The sequence below is a fragment of the Sphaeramia orbicularis genome, chromosome 2, assembly GCF_902148855.1.
Source record: "Sphaeramia orbicularis chromosome 2, fSphaOr1.1, whole genome shotgun sequence".
NCBI classification, from domain to species: Eukaryota; Metazoa; Chordata; class Actinopteri; order Kurtiformes; family Apogonidae; genus Sphaeramia; species Sphaeramia orbicularis.
The window spans coordinates 27,669,441-27,692,319 of NC_043958.1; the positions used below are offsets into that span (position 1 = coordinate 27,669,441).

General features: G+C 40.1%; 3 protein-coding genes across 3 annotated transcripts in view; all 3 read left to right on the forward strand.

Moving 5' to 3' along the window:
* The first annotated feature begins 2,832 nt into the window (after positions 1 to 2,832).
* LOC115431685 (zinc finger protein 271-like) overlaps positions 2,833 to 22,879 on the forward strand; it is a 145,695-nt gene continuing 125,648 nt past the window's right edge. The window contains exons 1-3 of the mRNA XM_030152309.1: positions 2,833 to 2,945; positions 3,360 to 3,430; positions 4,593 to 4,678. The gene's annotated coding sequence lies outside the window, so the exon portion shown is untranslated. The remainder of the gene's footprint in view (positions 2,946 to 3,359; positions 3,431 to 4,592; positions 4,679 to 22,879) is intronic.
* LOC115433459 (zinc finger protein 664-like) lies at positions 3,083 to 16,845 on the forward strand. The gene is made up of 2 exons (XM_030154886.1): positions 3,083 to 3,188; positions 14,277 to 16,845. The coding sequence occupies exon 2, from the start codon at positions 14,355 to 14,357 to the stop codon at positions 15,570 to 15,572; it is 1,218 nt and encodes a 405-aa protein (XP_030010746.1). The 5' UTR covers positions 3,083 to 3,188; positions 14,277 to 14,354; the 3' UTR covers positions 15,573 to 16,845.
* The window catches only part of LOC115431679 (zinc finger protein 664-like), a gene marked incomplete at its 3' end in the record, with an annotated part of 114,913 nt that continues 95,300 nt past the window's right edge, over positions 3,267 to 22,879 (forward strand). Inside the window, exon 1 of the mRNA XM_030152280.1 lies at positions 3,267 to 3,433. The remainder of the gene's footprint in view (positions 3,434 to 22,879) is intronic.

A 22,879-nucleotide genomic window follows, 5' to 3' on the forward strand; every position in this document is an offset into this window, starting at 1 on the left:
TGTTTTTACAGATATCCCAAAAAGGAAAAAAAAAAACAAAAAACACTCCTCTTGATTTGATTTATTTCTCTTACTTGCTAAATTTTTCATTCACAAATTTAAGTTCTGTAACACAAAACCAAAAATTATGTTTTTTTATGAAAGATGTTAAACTTTATTTAAAGCTTTTAGATACATCTGGAAACAAAAAGGCTATAAAAACCATCAGTATTTATTCTGATTTAGACTCTGTATTATAATTGTATAACCCTTCCCCCTGGCAAACTTGTTATTTTCTTGTTGTATACATTGTTTGTAAACTTGACTTTACTGAATAAAGATTTAATGGAAAAAAGAGTTGAGCCGGAACCACTTCTTTTTCATGCCTTCCGGGAACATCTTTCAACTGGACACCTGTCACCTACCATGAAACGGGGTGTTATCACACTAATCCCAAGACCCAACAAGGACAAACTGTTGCTTGATAGTTGGAGACCGCTAACACTATTATGTAATGACTACAAGCTGCTAGCTCATGTTTATTCAAATAGACTGGATTTTGGCCTATCTAAAGTAGCTAATGAAAATCAATCAGCCTTTGTTAAAGGTTGGAACATACATAACCATACTAGGTTGATCCTTGATTTATTAGACTACAGGGAGTATATCAGAACAGACCAGTGTTATTTTTAGACTTTTTCAAGGCCTTTGATACAGTGGAGCACACCTTTCTGTTAAAAACATCACAATTTTTGGGTTTGGGGCAAATTTTTGTAAATTGGTTCAAATGTTAGACACAGACATTAGTAGCACTGTGTCTCTGAACCCAGGATTAACTCCTGGATTTAAAGTGTTACGTGGTATTAGACAGCAATGCCTTATCTCCCCAAAACTTTTTATTTTGGCAACACAATTATTAACACTGCTTATTGATAATTCCAAGGATATACAAGGAATTACTGTTTTTATTCAGGAATTTAAGATAAGTCAATTTGCAGACGATACCTGTATCTTGTTAAAAGACAAATCAATGGTGGATAAAACTTTAAACACTATCTCCATCTTTTCTAAAGAATCAGGATTATCTCTTAACATTAATAAATGTGAGCTACCCCCCATTCATTCAAGCTGTGACTCTTATATTTCCTTAATTAAAGTGGAATCTGAAGTTAAATATTTAGGAATAACATTATCAAAAAATTTAATTAAAGAGAAGACACTAATATCTCAAACTGTACATTAGATATGAAAAAAACATTAAGTCACTGGTTAAACCTTTCAATCTTTGGCAGAATTACTTTATCTAAAGCAGAAGGTATTTCTAAACTAATTTATCCTTGCCACTCCCTGTTTATCTCTTCTGAAAATATTCGTAAAACAAACACAATTATTTTCCAGTTTCTGTGGAGAAATAAAACCCACTACATAAAAAGATCTCAGCTTGTAAGGGACTACAACAAAGGTGGTGTTAAAGCCCCAGATTTTGAATCTATGTTTGGCAAATTTAGAATTAACTGGATTAAATCCTGTTTATCACAGCCAAACTCCATATGGTTCCACATTCCAAGGTCTTTGTTTAAGAAAATGGGAGGTTTAGATTTTATTTTGAAATGTGATTTTGATGTGAACAGGATCCCGGTCAAGATGTCCACTTTTCATGAGCAGACTCTGCAGTTTTGAAAAATTACATTTACCCACAATTTTTCTCCTCATAATTCAACTTTATGGAATAATCGAGTAATTACATTGAATAGGAAATCAGTATTTAAAAATAATTGGTACCAAAAGAATGTTATATTTGTTACAGATGTAATGGATTGTGATGGTAACCTTCTAAGATATGCAGATTTTGTGGAAAAATACAATTTTGATTGTTCTATGAGTGAATATAACAAAATGTGTAGAGTGATCCCTTTACCTTTACTCCATCCGATTCAAAATTTCTTAAACTATAATACATTTATACCAGCATTACCAAAAATATTGATTGGTGAATCTAATCTGTTTGAAAGAAAATGTAACAATAGATTCATTAGTACTGTCAGATGGCAGATGCCCACCTCACTATCATCTGGTACACTGAACAAAGCACACTCGAAATTTATGAAATGGCCAATCTTGCCAAAGGTTAAAGAAACTCATTTTAAAATCATAAACAGAATTTATCCTGTAGCAGAGTTCCTTAAGAAAAGCATTAAGTTTGAGGTGGATCAATGCTCCTTCTGCAATGGTAGTGATGAAACCTTAGAACATTTATTTTTCTTATGTCCTGCCTCACACGGTTTTTGGTCAGACATAAAAAATTGGATTTCACTAAAAATCAATGATTTTCCATGTTTTGAATTATATCATATTATTTCTTACATGGATAATTTGGCCTCATCTGTTTCAGATATTATTAATATAAATTTATTATTAGGTAAATATCATATTCACTGTGCAAAATGGAAAAATAACAAGCCCTCCTGTTCTGGTTTTACAAATGAATTTAAAAGGTTTGTCTTAGCCCTAAGAAAATTGGAAAAAAAATGCATTGAAAATAAACCAGAACATTGATCATTACTTATTATTTTAATTTAAAAAGTCGTCTATGTTGCATCTCTGCTCCTTTACTTTCATTTAAATTGCCTAATTATTTACACTGTATTGTATTTGAATGCATTTTTTGCTCTTGCCATCCATATCCCCATGATTTTTGTACTTTATTATATTTATGTTCATTTGTATTATTATGTTATTGTCCTCAGAGAGAGTTTGTATTTTTTTTTTCCACAAGTTCAATTTAAAAAAAAAAAAAAAAAAAAGTCCCTACAGCGGCAGCGCACTGATGACGTTTTCGAGCTGCGACGCACAGACCTGCAGACCAGAGGGATGAACTGGAGTCGGAAGGTTGAGTGGAAATAAAGTTTCTCCGTGACCCTCTGTGGATATAAGGAGGTCTGCGTAGAAGCCCGTATTGTTTTCAGGTGGGTCTACATGATGGAATGGAGCGAGTTTTGAGTTTGAGCAGCTGTGAGACGGAGGAGTGGAACATGGAGCAGCATTAGTCCGGAGATAGCCCCAGGCAGCAGAGCCACAACCAGGAGGAGGAGAGTCCCACGGCAGACTGAAGGAAGTGTTCCACAGTCCGACTGGATAGGACGGCACAGGGAACACTGTGGAGGGAGGGGGAGTGAGTGGGAAACCGGCAAAGGAGAAGAGAAACACAGGTTAGCAGCAGGTTAGAACTAGAACAAGTAACTCTCGTGCAGTGAAGCGGAGACGGTCACGTGCGTTTGAATGGCTTTCCTTTTCAGTCCTCGCGCTGCTTGAACATGCTCCGGTTGTTTAGTAAAGTTAAATGTTCATCCTGTTTTTTATTCCCATGTCTCCTGTTACAGTGGATGTAAATTCGGGCTGTGTGAGCTGCACTAACGTCCATGAGCAAAGTTTTATCCAACATCCCATTCTAGTGAGTGCACTGTGTTCTGTTTTCAATCAAAGCTCAAAAATAGCCGTGGGTTTCAGCTTTAGCCTTTGAATCACCGTGGCTGCTGCCTTCCATACACACAACAACAAAAGCACCTCCTGATTCTACCATACCGTGGGAAGGGTCATGTCCGACTGCCCTCTGGTGGTGAAACTGAATTGGTGCAGATCACTCATGTCAACACATCCCTCTGTCTGTAGATCAGGGCTCTCACACTCATTTTCTTTCAGGTTCCACATTCAGCCCAATTTGATCTCAAGTGGGCTGGACCAGAAAAATAATAACTTAATAACCTATAAATAATGACAACTCCAAATATCTGTCATGGTTTTAGTGCAAAAAAACCCCCCATTAAGTTATGAAAATTCTTACTTTTATAAACTATCCAAACAAAAAAAGATGTGAATGACCTGAAAAAACTGAAATTTCTTAAGAAAAATAAGTGCAATTTTAACAGTATTCTGCCTCAACTTATCATTTATACATGTGCATTATGGATCGGATATACAAAGACCCTAAACAACAGGCAGAAAATTGTTAAAATTGTGCTTAATTTTCTTTAGACATTTCAGGTTGTTCATATTTGTTCAGGTTATTCACATTTTATTGTTTCAGGATAGTTTGGAAATGTAAATATTTTCATAATTTATTGTTATTTATTGCACTAAAACAAAGACAAACATTTGAAGTTGTCATGATTTACAAACATAATGTAACTTTTTTTTTTTTTTTTTTCCACATCAAACCGAGAAGAAAATATGGAGTCATTATTCTTTGTTGGTCATTATGCTATTATTTTACTTGAGATCATATTGGTCTGTATGTGGAACCTTAAGTAGAATTAGATTGACAACCGTGACAGTGGAATTTTTGCACTTTGCAAAGTTATCCCACGGGCCGGATTGGAACCTTTGGTGGGCCGCATTTGGCCCCCAGGCCGCATGTTTGAGACCCCTGCTTTAGATGAAAACTGAATAATACCAATACAAGGCAATCACAGATTGTACTCTAGCATCTAAACTGACCTCATTATCAGATGTGTACACATGAACCACTTTGAACATTCAACTCTGCATTAAGTGCATTTTTAGTTTAACCAAACACCATTTGTTATGTCTCTTAACTCATGTAAACTCATGTACAGATTCAGTCTATCAGGTGGTTTGACAGTGCGTCCTGATCTTCTGAGCACAGGTGATTGGTCACTTTGCTCAACACTGTCCTTAACAGGTGAGGTTGGTTCAGGCGTTGTGTTCTTGTAGTCCTCACACTGTCTTGTGTTCTTATTGTCTCCTGTGTACACAATAAACTCCTCTGGTTTCTCCTTAGTATCAGTCCATCTTCAGTTTGCACCTTGTATGATCTCGGCCTCACTTCCTCCAATACAGTTCCTTTTTTGGCCCAGATGTTTGTATCTTCCACTCTGACTGTGTCATTGGGTGCAAGTGGTTTTAAAGCTGCAGTATGTAGGATTGTGGCCAAAATTGGTACTGCAATTACATTCAAAATACTGTAGAACGTGGTATCCTCTCCTCCTCCGCCCAGGCTAGGGGTTGCCAGATCCCGCATGAGCATCCACTACTAGCGTTTCCTCTAATCCTTGCCACCACACCATAAATTTCATACAAAAAAATCATCACCAGACTTACTCTACATAAGTCTAATATATAACAGGCCAGAACAAACATCCTGCACAGTCAAATGAAAATTTGCGAAGATTCAGGAGCTCTAACCCCCCCACCACCGAACGAACGCCGAACTACCGACACCCCACCCCCACCACCGAACCACAGACACCGGACTACCGCCCCCCCCCCCCGACCGAACCACGGACGCCGAACTACTGAAGCCCCCCCCACTTTCCGGACTACTGATCCCCCACACACACACCGAACCACAGACGCTGAACTACCAACCGAACCCCCCGACCGAACCACGGACACCGAGCTACCGACCCCCCCACCACCACCACCACCACCACCACCACCGAACCACAGACTGAACACACACACACACCCACCCACACCCCCCCCCCCCTCGTTCGGATTACACATCGCTAAGTGAACAGGTCACTTCCACAGAAAACACTGAACTACAAGGAGCTACCATGGCAAGAGACAAGTCCTACACCGGTACCTGGTCTGTTCACCTGTCCCGGACCGGCAGTCTCTTCACCGGGGCCAGGAGAAGAGACTGCAGCCCGGCCCCAGAAGAAGGGACCAGGTGAAGAGGCCGCGACCCCGGCTCTGAGTGGCTCTTACCGGTGGTCAGACTAAGGCAGGGCCAGCGTCAGTCTTCAAATCCTTCTCCTCTTTCAGCCGTCTCCATGTTTCTAAATCATCTCCTATACATCTCCTTGTTTTATTTCTCACTTTGTCACGATGTATTTGGGAATAATAAGAGTCCTTTTAGGTTTAATAACGTCAGACATTTGTGATCAGAAATGTTCCAGCTGCAGCCCACTGGGATCTGGCAACCTGGATGCTGAAAGGCTTCTGACTCTGTGATTAGCAGACAGGTGATGGGTGGGGCATCAGACCAAAACACACAATGTCAACATAAACATCATTTCAGGGCTGACACTGAGCTTTTCAACTGCACATATTCTGGCTGGACTACTACTGTCAGTGAGATCAGGATTTGAAATGAACATGATTCCTTAATGTCTGGTGGCAGTCAAGGCAATTTTACAATTACTTCGAACATAATTCCTACATACTGCAGCTTTAAACTTTTGGTGGACTCATCATAGCTTACTTTTAGTCTCTTTTGCAACAGTTTTATTTTGCCTTTCACTTGTTTGTGTTTGTTAGTAGCTGTATAAGGAACAGTGCTCGGTAGTTGCCTTCCCATAAGTAGCTCTGCAGGAGATTTACCATGTTCTACTGGTGAAGCTCTGTAACTCAGTAGTGCCAAATAAGGATCTGCCTTACTGTCTGGTGTTTTTTTGAGTAACTGTTGAACTATGTGAACCCCTTTCTCTGCTTTCCCATTAGACTGAGGATACAGTGGGCTTGAGGTCACATGTTTAAAGTCATATTCCTGAGCAAATAACTGGAATTCTCTACAACTATAATAAGGTCCATTGTCACTGTAAACAATCTGAGGTATGTCATGTCTTTAAAGATTGATTTCATGTGTGTTATTACACAAGTGGCAGACATGTTTAACAATAGCACCATCTCTGGATAGTTTGACACATAGTCTATGACTAACAAGTAGGTTTTACCATCCAGGTGGAATATGTCTGTCCCTATTTTTTGCCGTGGTTCATCTGGATGTCTGTTATTGTTAAAGGCCCTTTGGTTTGTTTTGCCTGGTGTTTGATGCTTGTGTCACAAGTTGTGTCCTTTCTTTCTATATCTGCATTTATTCTTGGCCAATAGACTGCTGTTCTAGCTCTTGGTTTGCATTTCCCTGTGCCTAGATGTCCCTCATGCAGTCTTTTAAACATTTCTTGTCTTAGTGAGTGTGGGATTATTACTCTGTCTTGTCTCAGTAAAAGTCCATTAACCACACTTAGCTCTGCTCGTATGTTGTAGTTTGGTTGGAAATCACCTCTTGGCCATTTTCCTTTTAATAGTGTTATTACTTTTTGCAGACAAGTGTCTTTTTGTGTCTCCACTGTTATTTGTTCAGATTTCATGTCCGACATAGGAAATGACTTCGCTACCAGGTTTACATGTAAATTGACATCAGTCTCTGTGGAGCTTTGCTCTTTGCTCTGCGCTGTGGCCCTAGAGAGAGCATCTGCTAACACAATGAGTTTACCTGGTGTGGAGATCAAGTTGAAGTCATAGCGTTGTAGCTTCATCATGAATCTTTGATTGTGAGGAGACATTTCACTGAGGTTTTTCTTTATTATGGTTATCAGCGGCTTGTGGTCTGTCTCTGCTACACATGTTGGTAGCCCATAGACATAGCTGTGAAACTCTTCAAATCCACACACTAGCCCTAAAGTCTCTTTTTCAGTTTGGGCGGAGCGGACTTCTGATGCAGTCATTGCTCTTGAGGCATAGGCCACTGGCCTCCAGTTGTGTCTGTAAACCTGTAATAACACGGCTCCGATTCCATCCTTTGACCAGTCTGTGGAAGTTCTTTGTCTTTCTCCTCAGATCCAAATATGCCAAGACTGGTTCTAAGGTCAATGTCTCTTTTAGTTGTTGCCACTCCTTTTCTAGTTTGTCATTCCGTTTGAACTCACATCCATTGTGCAGTAGTTGTCTCAGGTGCACTGTTTTTGAAGACAGGTTTGAAATGAATTTCCTGATAAAGTTGATCATTCCCAGTACTCTTAGAACACCTTTTTTATCCTCAGGATGTGGCATATCCACTATAGCCTGTATTTTGTCCTTGTCCAGTTCAGTGCTACCTGCTGTCAGCTTGTCTTCTAGAAAAGTGATTTCAGTTACTCCAAACTGACATTTTGCTGTGTTCAGTTTGAGTCCATACTTCTTGACTCTCTGCAGCACCTGACTGAGCTGGGAGACCACAGGAGAGCCGGCGTCTGTCTTCAAATTCTTCTCCGCTGTCAGTCGTCTCCATGTTTCAAAAGCATCTCCTATACATATCCTTGTTTTGTTTCTCACTTCATTACAACATATTTGGGAATAATAAGAGGCCCTTTAGGTTTAGTAAGGTCAGACATTTGTGATCAGAAATGTTCCAGATGCAGCTCAGTGGGAACCAGCAACCAGGATGCCCAAACGCCAACTTGGTGATTGAGAGATAGGTGATGGGGCGGAGCATCAAACCAAAACACAAAATGACAAGATAAACATTACTTGTGGGCTGATACTTAGCTTTTCAAATGTGAATATTCTGGCTGGACTACTACTGTCAGTGAGATCAGTATTTGAAATGAACAGGATTCCTTAATGTCTGGTGACATTTGGGGCCATTTTAGGATTACTGGGAACAGAAGTCTTACATACAGCTCCTTTAAAGAAGGACTACAGGGACCAGAAAAGACAGCTTGGACGCAGCGGCCGGCTGAAAAGAATCCCACATTTGGACCTGCTGGACTGGGTTTTAGGGGACAGGCTGGTGGATCAGACTACCAGTGCACTGAACTGGGCCACAGCAGCCAAGGAGTAGCAGCCTTTCATTGTGGACGAGTCCGTTGTTCAAACGGCAGCAAACAAACGTGGTAAGTTTGGTTTCTCAAATACACGGTTAATAGCTCACAAAAAGTCAAGTTTAGAGATTAAAGCGAGCTATAAATGTTATGGATGTTAAAATGCTAGCTAGTGGTATGCTAACAACAAGCTGATTACATTTCTGTGTTGTTGTCTCTGAAACACTGTTTCCTGGGTGGGTTGATAAAAGGCAGAACTGAACCCAGTAGTTAGCTGAAGCGTGTTCCAGTAGACAGGGTTATTGTCCACACTGGGGAGAACATGTCCAATTAAAGCACGGTTTCTTTGTTTTGTTCTTTACAGTTGTTGTCCATGGACGAGGAGGCAGATTCACACCAACAACACATGGATTTTTCTTCCTGTTTGTAAAGTTTTTGAAACAGTTTTTTATTTGAACCTATTTTTTTTCCTTCAGTGTGAATAAACCCATTTGAAATGCATAAAGTTCATTTTTTCTGTGTTTTCTTTGCCTCACATAAACTCGGGTAACAGTACTGCTCTGCTGACCTCACTAATTATCTGTTTACAGATTATACATGCATGATGTTTCTACAAATGTAATATAGAAACCCACATATTTATGTTTGTCATACATGCCACAGAGTGAATGTGTGTTTTTTGCCTCTGGATTGCGATGTAAACTTGTAAAGACAAGATCAGCACTTCCTCCTGATCGAGCGTCTCCAACACCAGACCCACAGTCACATGATCACGTTTTACGATGACATAATGACTTGGCTCCGGACCAGGTTGGAACCAGTTAAGGACTGGCTGTAGCACCAGCACCAAACTAGCACCACATTATTTTTTTCTAAATGCTTAGTTTTAGTATTAGTTTGAGTTTTTTCATATCTTTTCTCTTCCTCGCCATTGTATGTAGATAAATCCCATACAGGACTTTGCTGCTTTCTCCCAACTTTAGTCTCCCTGTTTCCAGGTAGAGTTCGGACCAGAAGATGACTCTAAATGACAAGTGACGAAAAGTGACGGTTTGTGAAGTGTCGTACGATGCCAACAGCTAAAATTACTTGAGTGAAATAAACTGATTTCAAATCAATCTGACGTTGACAAAGACAAAAACGAAGGGAATTTTATCCATAATTTGTATAAATTTTAGTTAGTTTTGTAAACACACAATACACTTTCAGTTAGTTCTCATTTTTTCTTTTAATTATAGTTTTTATTTATTTCAGTTAACAAAAATGTTTTTTCAATTCTAATTTTCATCATTTCATTAGTTTTCCTTAACAATAATATCCTTGACCAGGTTCTTTTTGGTGGAAAAGGGATATAAGTTTGTGAGACGATGTCTGTTTGAACATATGGTGAGGTAATCATTACCCGTACGAGGGGAAAGCGTTGTCATTGGAAAGGGTGAGGCTTATCAGGATGAACCGCCATTTCTCCTTTAAAAGTTCCAGAGAAGAGTTCATCCTCTGAATTATCTGATTGATAACTGAGCAGAGATGACTGTTGGGCTGGTGTGTGTTTTATGTCTGTGCCTTGTTCTTTTCCCTGTGAGCTCTGATTTCTGTTCCACCGTCTCCTACGTGCATCAGCTACATTCTGTGCATTTGAAACATCTAGATGTCCACATACAGTCAAGGAAAAAATTCTTAGACCACCCTTGTTTTCTTCAATTTCTTGTTCATTTTAATGCCTGGTCCAACTAAAGGTACATTTGTTTGGACAAATATAATGATAACAATGAAAATATCTCATAGTAGTTTAATTTCAGAGCTGATATCTATCCATTTAACATGTTTTCTTGATAATAACCAAAATCCCTTCAGTTCTTCCATCAATATCTGTGGCATTGTTCTGACAAAAACAATGCTTTTAGGCATTCCATGTTTTCTTTTTTGTCTGTTTTAGTCACATGGTACATACAGGAGTTAGGACTGGATTGCATAACCACTGTTTTTGATGACTTTTGATGGTCTTATCATTTTTTTCTGTGACTGTATGTCCTCTGGGGGTATATATCTGTCTCTGTCATCTTGTATGTCACAATGTCGTTTATAGCCCCCTTGATCATGGTCTTTTTTTTTATACATATATTCATCCTTTGAGTCATATAAGTTGTCATCACCTTCCTATTCTGTAACTTCCTACCTATACACTCTATAGCTCTTCTCTCTCTCTCTCTCTCTCATTTGTCTTTTCTCTTTGCTTCATTTAAATTTCTTTTAACATTTTGCCTGGAGTCGTTTACCTCTCATGGCTCACGTCTCCAAACATCAGCTGAGACATTTTCCGTTATATTATGTTCAGTTTCACACAAAATATGCCAGTGATCTACACTATATTTCCAAAAGTATTGTCTCACCTGCCTTGACTCACATATGAACTTACTTTGTTCACTGGTGCAGTCATATTGGGACAGAAAGGGGCCATCCCCAAACTGTTCCCACAAAGTTAGGAGCATGGAGTTGTCCAAAATCTTTTGGGATGCTGAAACAAGAGATTTTGGAAAATTCCAAAATGGGATTTTATTTTTGGCCAAAATCGTGCAGCCGTACATGGATGAACAGCAAACTGAAGTTGAACTATTAAAAAGTAGAACAGTTAGTGTTAGAATAATTACCAAAAACTAGAACAATTGTACAGAAGTGTTAATACTACTACTACAAATACAAGTATTAACAGTGGAAATACTACTACTACTACAACTGCTAGTACAAAAGAACTCATTTGTGCATTGTTGAATCTCCATCAATTTTCAAATGTACAATAAGAATATTGAGTTTTCACACATATTCAGGCCCTCAAAACTTCCTGCAACACTTTAGAGTAAGAATAAGAATAGAGAACTTTACAGATACAATAGGGCCTTTGCTGCCAATTCTCAGCACTTGAACCCTAATAATGCATTTAATTCATCTAATTTAGCTCCAGTGAACAAAGTAAACAGTTATTTTCAGTGTTTTGTAATTTTGTAACTATTTAAAGAATGTTCCAACACTGGAGAGAACCTGACATTTTCAACATCTTTTAACATGTCTGTTATTATTTGTTATTTTCTAGTCTCATACACATCTCTTAAAGGTGCAGGAGACTTTCATGACCAATTTTTCATCAGATCTGTAAAATCCCAGTCATATCCTCAGTATCACGAATCTGAAAGTCTTTCTGCGATTACTCACCTGAATCTCTTGCATCATGGTGAACAATTTCGAAGTGCCATCCACCATAAACAAACCATGTGTTTACAAACAGAGCAGGTAGGCACCTCGGGCATCTACGGAATTTTGTCACAACATGCATTGTGGGAAGTGGAGGTTTGTGCAGCCGCCTGGCAGTGCGACCATATGACATCAAACACGATGTGGAAACGGCTGAAATGCGGAAATGGCTGGAGGGATATGCATAGAGGGAAGTGGAGCTCCTGCTGTTTCCGCATCATGTGTGTAACCCTGGTGCTAAAAAAAAACAAAAAACGAGTATATACCCCTTTAATTCATGTCTGCCTCCGGTGAGTGAGAGTATAATCTCGTGTTGTTTCATCACTTCTCGTGAGATGGTCACATGGGTTAGTGCAACCAACCGATGGTGGCACTGGGGACATCATGCGGTCACGTGACAGGGGTGTAACCAACCACTACTCTATATACAAGTGGTAGTCAGTCACTCAGGTGGAGCGGAGACGCCACGCACGCAACACGCAGAAGGTTGGTTTGAATCCGTTTTCCACTTCTGTTTTCACCGCAAATGAGTTAACATTCTGTGTATACACTGTGGTGTTTAGGAGCCCATCCACCAACCCGAGCCATGTTAACCGAACCGACAGGACCGGAGTTATCACCCGAACTGGCCAGTGACGCTGCACTAGCTTAGCCGCGGCTAATTGATTCATATGGTGTGGTTTGTGGGTGATTTTTGATGCCGTTTCCACACAAGGGTTCTTCATCCTTAATGTCCATGCGTGTTTAATCGGACTTATGATATGAACTTATGTACTGAATTAATGATATTAATGAATAATACTGATATTGACTTGTTTAACTGTGTTTATTTATTTTCATGACCTAACTAGAAGCACTCGGAGAGCGCAGACCTCCGCCAAGGCTGATCAGTGGGCCCCCCCGCCCCCGAATACCACCAAAATTTAATCATTTCTTCCATATCCCATTTCCAACAAACCCTGAAAATTCCATCCAAATCTGTCCATAACTTTTTGAGTTATGTTGCACACTAACGATCAGTGCCCCGCCCCCCCCCCCCCGTTAGCCCCCCCACCCCCGATCACCACCAAAATTTAATCATTTCTTCCTTATCCCATTTCCAACAAACCCTGAAAATTTCATCCAAATCTGTCCATAACTTTTTGAGTTATGTTGCACACTAACGGACAGACAAACAAACAAACAAACCCTGGCAAAAACATAACCTCCTTGGCGGAGGTAATTAATGAATTGATATTGTGTATTTATTTTCATTACTCAACTGTGTTGATGATTTGATTAATACTTGAGTTGAAGATTAACTGTTTATTTATTTTCATGACTTAATTAATGGTATTAATGATCTGATTAATACATAAATGGATGTTGTCTTTATTTTCATTACTTAATAGTATTTATGATGTGATTAATGAGTGGATCCATGATTAATCCATTTTGAATATTATTTATTTTTAAATATGATTAATGTACATTCGTTGAATGATTGAATGCACTATTGATTGATTGGATTTGATTTAGTAGTTAATACAGCTGACGATATATGGTGTGCACACTGGATTGAACCTGTTGCTTGTTTAGTAATTGAATCCTGTTTTCTATACAGGCCAGGTTGTTCTGATAATTCTGTTGATGGCGAGCTAATGAACCAGGCTTTGAGCCTAGCCCACAACTTCAACGTTTACACTTACCCAGTGCGAAGAACCCCCCTACTGCATCTTGCTGATTGGCTGGTAGGAGGGCTCCTTCAGCCCGCACCCTTTTTCACACTCCGCCCCATACTTTCTCACTCATTGCCCACTTCCAAACGGTTTCCCCTTTCAACAAAAACTCTACTGCCATACCCGGATCCATGGAATCATCTTCATCAAATCCCGTTGTGGGTTTTTGAACTGTACAAACTTTATGTTCAGGGACTCTCAACCCAGTTGTGAATATGGTGTTGCATTTTTGTATAAATTGATCCGCTGCAGCTTTATTTCATTTGTTCATTCATTTCTGCACTATTGTTATATGTTGCTCATTTTTTAATTATTTTTTTCAATAGACAGTACCTATTTAAACGCAACCCTCAGTCTTTGTTCTCTCTCTCTCCTTCAGTCGTTCCTGGTCTTCTGATTTGCTCTAACCCAAAATTGTTATATATTGATTGCAAATTAATTACTAATTACAAATCGTAATTACACATATGCTACATGTGTGTTGCACTGCTGCTGCCAGGTGGCTGTGTGGACCTCAGCTTCCCACAATGCACATCACAACTTATGGATTAGTGATACTTAGGCTATGACTGGGTTTTTACAGCTTTGATGAAAAACTGGTCATTAAAGTCTCCCGCACCTTTAAGGAGAAACCATCAAATATTGGTTGTCTTGAAAATGCCTCATCGATTGCCTAACTAGTTGATTTTGTCTGTCTGCTTAATCTGGTTCCAGAGAAATGTTTGTTCTGTTCAGTTCCATTGCATTTCAGTGACCACCTCTTCTGTTTCTGTGTGTTTTCATGTAGAAAGAAGCCAAAGGTGGATTTGAACTGAAACCTAAGTTATATTTGGAGGAAGACCAAGATCACCTGATTCCACCAAACATGGATGGAAGACCCACCTGTGACCAGTGTGGGAAGACTTTCACCAGAAGTAGTGGGCTGAAGGTACACCTACGCATCCACACTGGAGAAAGACCATATAGCTGTGACCAGTGTGGAAAGACTTTCACCTCAGCAAGTAACTTAGAAGTCCACCAACGCACCCACACTGGAGAAAGACCATATAACTGTGACCAGTGTGGGAAGGCTTTCACCCATATGAATGTGCTTAAAAGACACCAATTCACCCACACTGGAGAAAGACCATACAAGTGTGATCAGTGTGGGAAGACTTTCACCCAAATGGCTGCGCTTAAAATCCACCAACGCATCCACACTGGAGAAAGACCATATTACTGTGACCAGTGTGGAAAGACTTTCACCACAACACATGAGTTAAAAAGGCACCAACGCATCCACACTGGTGAGAGACCATATGACTGTGACCAGTGCGGAAAGGCTTTCACCTCTGCAAGTGACTTAAAATGCCACGAACGCATTCACACTGGAGAAAGACCATACGGTTGTGGCCATTGTGGGAAGACTTTCACTTTGGCAAGCAAGTTAAAAAGCCACCAACGCATTCATACTGGAGAAAGACCATTTAACTGTGACCAGTGTGGGAAAGCTTTCACCACTATGAGTTGGCTGAAAAAACACCAACACATACACACTGGGGAAAGACCATATGACTGTGACCAGTGTGGGAAGACTTACAGATTCCTGTCTGCTTTATGTTCTCACCGCCGTGTTCACCACACAAAGTTGATGTATCCCTGTGATAGGTGCACAAAGATATTCTGGTCCTCTTCCTCTTACAAGCATCACCAACAGACCCATATTGGAGAGAATCCCAACCAGTGCCAATTTGGTGACAGATCTTTGATCACAGGTTCACAATGTACCAAACATGAACCTGTCAAACATTTCCACAAAAAAGAAAAACTGAACAGTTGTACAAAAATTAAGACTCTAGACAATCAGTGTCATAACACACCAAAACAGTTGGAGTGTTACCAGTGTCCAAACAGATTGATTTCATCCTCTGCTCTCTCCCATCATCAACTCAGATGTGAATCATCAATGTCTGGACCAAACAGTACCTCAGCATCAGATGAGAAGAAGAAACACACTGTGTGTGAACCAGCAGCACCAACTTCTTCTGACAAGAGCATCAGACTTCAAAACCTCCAGATCAGACTTCACAGGATCCAGATGTGAAGACAAACACCAGACTGAAAGCTGTGTTTTGTTGTCTTCAGAGTACAGAAGTGTGTTCTAATGCACCACTCTGTAGCAGGAAGCAGGAGGTGACATCACTGGTAAGGCGGGGGAAGGGAAGGGTAGAAATCAGACCCACCTGAGAGCTGTGTGGTGGAGGGAAATGCAAACAAAGGAGAGACTGGAAGGAGGTTTGATTGACAGGAGAAGTGACAACAAAAAGGAAAGGAGGAAAAGACTGAATGTGACTTTAAGTGAGGAATCTGGAAGTGGACTGGTGTGGACCCAGGACTCTTGAGAGGAGAATTTGAATCCCTGGAGCAGGCGGACCTGGTCCTGCTCGGACTATGGTTGCTCTCTCTCCAGGTCAGAGGACACCTGCCGGCTCCCCTGGAACCCAAACTCTCCTGGCTTCTCCCCTGATCATAGGTCTTCTCTCTCTCTCTCCCTCACCCACCATACTGCCTGTTTCTCTGACTTTTGCGAGAGAAACCAGGTGGAACCAATTTATTTAGGTGCACCTTACTGTACCCTTTAAAATGGCGGACACTAATGTTGTTGGGTACTGGGAGCTTAGAGATCGTCATGGCAGCAACAGCAAGAGGGGTTCATTACAGCGTGGATACCATCAGAGAAGAATCATCAGTGAGAATGACTCACTGAGACTCTGGAGAGACAGGCGGTAAGCGCTCAGGCTTTACTGTGAACGGACTTTTACAACTGTAATCTAATTGTTCGCTGACTTGAACAGCTCATTGAATGGCTTTCTATTAACTTTTGTGTTCATAAGGTGTGTTCTTCTCTTAAAGTTGTTGAATGGCGTCATCTGTGGGCACCCTGTATGTACTGTTATCATTCTGTTTGGTCACATTGAAGTTATGTGCAGCTTTCATCCTGGTCAATAAATCTAGACGTATAGATGTCTGTAAGTATTAGTTTTACAATTATTTTGTCATTAGCTTAGAAGTATGATTGCTCGCACCTTTTACAGAGCACAAATAAGTTTTCACTTTGTGGTGGAAGCGTTCTGTTCACTGCTAATATTTGAGTCAGGTGGCAGTCTGTTTTGTGTCAGTGCTAGCTTGTATGTACTCAGTTCGGAGCTAATGCGGATGCTATTTGGTAGCAATTCCTGTGTTTCCTTTACTAGCAAATTATTTGTGCACTCTGGGAGAAACTTGTGCATATTATTAGCATTGGAGTATTTTTGATTCATGCCAATTAGATTACATGTAATGTTAATGCAGTTCAGAAAAACATTTTTTACTGTGTACATTCTGTACAAGATTACTGCATTTCCTGTCCCCCTTATTGCATATTTAAGGTAATGTCATATGGTTTATATACTGTACATGCTTGCTTCATTGGTTTGTAATTGCTGGAATATTTAGCTGTTTAATTCATGTATGGTTGTTAATTCATGCATTTAAAAAGGATGAGTAAAAGTTAAGAAGTGCTTACAGTGGAAACATATTTCAACACACACTGTAATACATGTATTTGTTTGTATTTTATTAAAAGAAGGGAAAGAAACCGATAGTCGAACCTCGGATCCAGGAGGAACAGTGCGGTTTTTGTCCTGGTCGTGGAACACTGGACCAGCTCTATACTCTCCATCGGGTGCTCGAGGGTTCATGGGAGTTCGCCCAACCAGTCCACATGTGTTTTGTGGATTTGGAAAAGGCATTTAACCGTGTCCCTCGTGGTATCCTGTGGGGGGTGCTTCGGGAGTATGGGGTCCGAGGCCCTCTGCTAAGGGCAGTCCGGTCCTTGTATGACCGAAGCAGGAGCCTGGTTCGCATTGCCGGCAGTAAGTGAGACCTGTTCCAGGTGCATGTTGGACTCCGGCAGGGCTGCCCTTTGTCACCGGTTCTGTTCATAATTTTTATGGACAGAATTTCTAGGCTCAGCCAGGGGCTGGAGGGGGTCCGGTTTGGGGACCACAGGATTTCGTCTCTGCTTTTTGCGGATGACGTTGTCCTGTTGGCCTCATCGAACCTGGACCTTCAGCGTGTCCTGGGGGAGTTTGCAGCCGAGTGTGAAGCGAGTGGGATGAGGATCAGCACCTCCAAATCCGAGGCCATGGTTCTCGACCGGAAAAAGGTGGTCTGCCCTCTCCGGGTCGGTGGGGAGTCTTTGCCCCAAGTGGAGGAGTTTAAGTATCTTGGGGTCTTGTTCACGAGTGAGGGAAGGATGGAGCGTGAGATTGACAGACAGATCGGTGCAGCGTCTGCAGTGATGCAGTCGTTGTATCAGTCTGTCATGGTAAAGAAGGAGCTGAGCCGAGAGGCGAAGCTCTCGATTTACCGGTCAGTCTACGTTCCTACCCTCACCTATGGTCATGAGTTTTGGGTCATGACCGAAAGGACAAGATCCCGGATACAAGCAATTGAAATGAGTTTCCTCCGCAGGGTGGCTGGGCGCACCCTTAGGGATAGGGTGAGGAGCTCAGTCACCAGGGAGGAGCTCGGAGTAGACCCGCTGCTCCTCCGCGTCGAGAGGGGCCAGCTGAGGTGGCTTGGGCTTCTGTTTCGGATGCCTCCTGGACGCCTCCCTGGGGAGGTGTTCCGGACATGTCCCGCCGGGAGGAGACCTCGAGGAAGACCTAGGACACGCTGGAGAGACTATGTCTCTCGGCTGACCTGAGAACACCTCAGGGTCCCCCCGGAAGAGCTGGAGGAGGTGTCTGGGGAGAGGGAAATCTGGGCATCCCTGCTTAGACTGTTACCCCCGCGACCCGGCCCCGGATAAGCGGTGGATAATGGATGGATGGATGAATGGATGGATGGATGGGAAAGAAAGAAAATAAGCAACCAAAACAAGACTTCACCTTCAAACTCAAATTGGTCTCTTCCTGATTCTTCTTCACCTTCTGTTGTTAACTGTCTGCCTCGCTCTGCAAGGGTGGCTTCACACATAGTGAGGATAGAACAAGGTGACTTTATTTGCAGACTGCATACTGAGGTTTATTATTATGTATTTGATTGTGGTTAGTATTTTGTAACATGAATTTAAAGTAACTTGTTGTGGAGCTATTTACAGAATATCTTAACCTTCTTAATACAATCTGAAAACATAAAAGATTACTAGTTAAGTTTAACATAAGACTGTAAGATGAACTAAACCAAAATTCATTAGTTTAAATATCTTAATAAAAATACACTTAACTTTATTCACTTTGAGCTTTCCAAATCATCAGTTTGTGGTTCAGATCTTAATAAAAATTAAAATCTAAATGAACTATTTCATCATTAGTTGTAATTTAAATGTTTAAAATAACTTATTTCTAAAAACTACTTATATACTTTATACGGCGACAGCAAAAGGTCATTTTATCAACAACATGGATAAAAACTTTACTAATTCAGTTCTATGTCCAGACCACAGTCAGTTCCAGGGTGGATTTACTGTCCAGAATCAAAACAAATCAAATCCATGACACAGTTCACATTAGTGGAACCAAGGAGGCCGGACTCTTTAATGCTGTTTCATCACTTCATTGGATCAGTTCTACTCTTGGTTTTGACACTCATGGCTGCGATTGTGTCGTCACCATGGAGACGGTGGTTCTCTGCAGCTGATGCATTTGAAGACAATGTGGAAGAAGGACCCAGTGTGGTGTGAGAAACCCTGACACTGACCTGCTTGGACTGGTGGACACACAGTGGATCTGCCAGACTTGGACAGGATGGACCTTCGACCCCTCGCTGAAGGACAGTCCCATCTGAAGAGCATCAGAGGACGAGTCTACATATCCCATCAGCTCCACAACACCATCATATCTGCCTGGGGTTCCAGTCCCTGATCAACACTAAACACCAACACAACTCTACTCAGCACCAGTTGGACACTCACATATTCCATCAGCTCAGAGCAGTCGGCAAAGTTCTGGATGATTCAGCAAACAGGAGTTCACAACCACACACAGGACAAACACACTCATGTGGACACGTCAAACAACACATTTAGGATTATTTTCATCCACCGACAAAACTTAGGCACTTATTTAATAAAAAACAAAAAAAGCTTGTAGTTTGCTGACATTTCCTGGGTCTCAGGAGGTTAAGTGTCCATATCTGTTGTCAGTTCCCAGAGTCAGAACCAGACACGGAGAAGCTGCGTTCAGCTTCTATGCTCCACATGTCTGGAACAAACTCCCAGAAAACCTCAGATCAGCTGAAACACTCAGTTTATTTAAATCCAGGTTAAAGAGCCACCTGTTCTCAGCTGCATTTGAATAGAGTTTGTATTCATCAGTTCAGATCTGCACTGTTCCTTTTAAGATAAAAGTTTTTATCTGTTTTATCTGCATGCCTGTTTTATCTGTTGATCTGTTTTATCTATTTATCTGATTTTTTTGTTTTTCTCATGCCTATACCTTTTATTGTTTCTGCTGTAATGCTTTTAATGTTTTATGTAAAGCACTTTGAATTGTCTTGTACATGAAATGTGCTATATAAATAAACCTGCCTTGCCTTGCCATATGTGGATGCGATGCAAAAAAAGGGGTAAAAATGTTTAAAATCAATAAATAGCTTCAGAAAAAAAAACTGCAACATTATGAGAGTTTAAGGTTTTTATAGGATGTACAAACACATATAAGAGAGAAAAAAAATGCTTTTACATGTTTGGAGAGGGAAACTCCTCCTGGTGGTCTGAACACTGGATGCATCATGCATCAAAGGAGTCAAAATAACATATAGCTGTGATTATGCTAGTTTTATTTGAATTGTTGAAAGATTATTGCTTTATACCCAAAGACATTAACATTTATCAGACATATAAAGATGCCTAAATCTTATAAATGAGAAATTTAGTATATTATTACATTGAATGAGGATTTTAAACTTTTATTTGTTGTATATTTGTATTAGTCCCACATGTGGACAGTTGATTTTCAGGGTGTACTAGTTGTATTTTTCATCAAAATTCATTTTTAAAAGCAGATATTTGTTCAACACACTTTCCTCTACACACCAATATGTTTTTCACCTGGCTCAGCCTTCTTAAGTAGAAATTTTGACAGATATTCCTGGAGCATTTAACACATGGCCATCAGCAGCAGCCATCTTAACTTTATGCGATCATTGAGCAGTTAAAATTGTAAAACTAAGATGATCTTTTTTTCATTGTATTGTTTAGGGTCTATAGAGACTGCTCCCATGTGGTTTGGAGAATACTGCATTTATAACCCTTTGGAAAGTGAGCTTCAACTACAGTATGACTCCACAAATGTGGACGTCATGCATGAAAGGGTTAATGATGGTCCTCACACACACACACACACACACACACACACACACTTCTGTAGGTTAGCTGTGGTTGGATGGAAAATAAACACAAATTAACATCAATGTCATTAATAAACAGCACTGAACAAAAGAACCACAACAGCAGCAGTTTATGAGGTTCAACATGGAGTGCAGTACATAAAATGGACACAAGGGGGCTCACTGGACCCTGACAGTGGTCTACTCCACCTGTCACAAATGGACACTGAAAACAGAACCAAAACAAGGATCAGAATAATGGTCTATGTGCAGAGACTGAACATCTGTCAAATCAACTCAATCAAACATCACTGACCTGCACTGACAGTTTCACATGTTTCTGCTTCTGTCCATGTTGGATCTTCATCAACATCTGGACCTCCTAACATTCATGAACATGATATTGAGGTTCAGTTTAGATTGTCTACCCTGTTTTACTGGAAAACATGGGCATTTTTAGACCATTTTTGGGGGTGCTTCAGCACCCCAAAATTGATTCCCAGCACCCCTAAAATATTTTAAGATTGCTGAAATTTGTCTTTTTTCTTGTTTACTTTATGTCCATTCTCAACATGCTAGAAAAATGTCCAAATCATACACAGTATATGGCTGAAACATAATATTTTAACAACAAAAATACAGCCCCCCCCCACCTTTTCTCGAAAATGGTTTGATCCTCCCCATCCCTCCCCTCTTTCCTCAACTCAGACTCTGAGTGCTTCACAGGTTTAGAGCAGTGTGCGCAGGTGCTGTCGTCCACAGTTGGTAGTGGTGGAAGTACTTGGTGTAAACCAGGACATGTGGCACATTTCTTTATTTCAACCACTTAACACATTATTATCATCACCAGTCCCTATTTTTGCTGCACTGAAACGTAGATCACCGTTTACGTTGTTAGGTGGGAGTTAGCTGATGTTTTTTCTGGCTAAGAAATGTTCCATGTGGTTCAGTCCACCTCTGTCTGTTTGAACTGGACTGAGAGAAGCTGCTGCTGTGTCTGCGCATGTGTTCAGATTAAAGACAAGGAGAGACTGACTATATCTGACTGAATGAACATTAACTCCTAATGTTTGTGTGTGTGTGTGTGTGTGTGTGTGTGTGTGTGTGTGTGTGTGTGTGTGTGTGTGTGTGCAGACAGCCAGCCTCATCATGAACATGCAATTGTTTTGTTTTTTTATTTTTTTGAAAAAAAGAGCCAGATTCAGGTATGATTCTAAGATCAACTCGTGTAACCTCATTTTCCACAGCAACCAAATTTTCTGTTACAATGATTATTTAAATTGAATAAATGTACCAGTTTATATCTCTTATTAGATATAAAAACACATTGTTTGGTTATTTAAATTTTGGTTAAAGCACAAAGAGAGAGAGGGGAGCAAAGAGACACTGAACATATACACTGGTCTACAGTTTATAGAAATGATCTGCCTCAGATTAAATGTGCTAAATGTTATGTATTTTAATCAGATTCATTGGAAAACAAATGACAAAAAATGGTTTACTGATGTTTTGATGGTATATGATGGTGTGTTCTTCCACATGTATGTTGGTTTCTGTCTATTTATAAACATTTATAAATGTTCCACTGATAGAACCTGTAAAGTGAATCTATTGTCATGTACAGACAGTGTTTTGAAGTAGATCTGGTCGATCTGACACTAATATTCCTCTGGAGTTAAACCCATTCTCTTATGTAGGCCTACACACACACACACACACACACACACACACACACATATATATATATATATATATATATATATATATATATATATATATATATATATATATATACATATATATATATATATATATATACACACACACACACACACACACACATATATATATATATATATATATATATATATATATATATATATATATATATATATATATATATATATATATATACACAGGGTGGGGAAAGCAAAATTTACAATGAACATTTAGTTGTTTTTTCTCAGCAGGCACTACGTCAATTGTTTTGAAACCAAACATATATTGATGTCATACTCATACCTAACACTATTATCC

Excerpts from the sequence above, each read along its gene's own strand:
- LOC115433459 (XM_030154886.1), top strand. The coding sequence starts at position 14,355 with ATGGATGGAAGACCCACCTGTGACCAGTGTGGGAAGACTTTCACCAGA.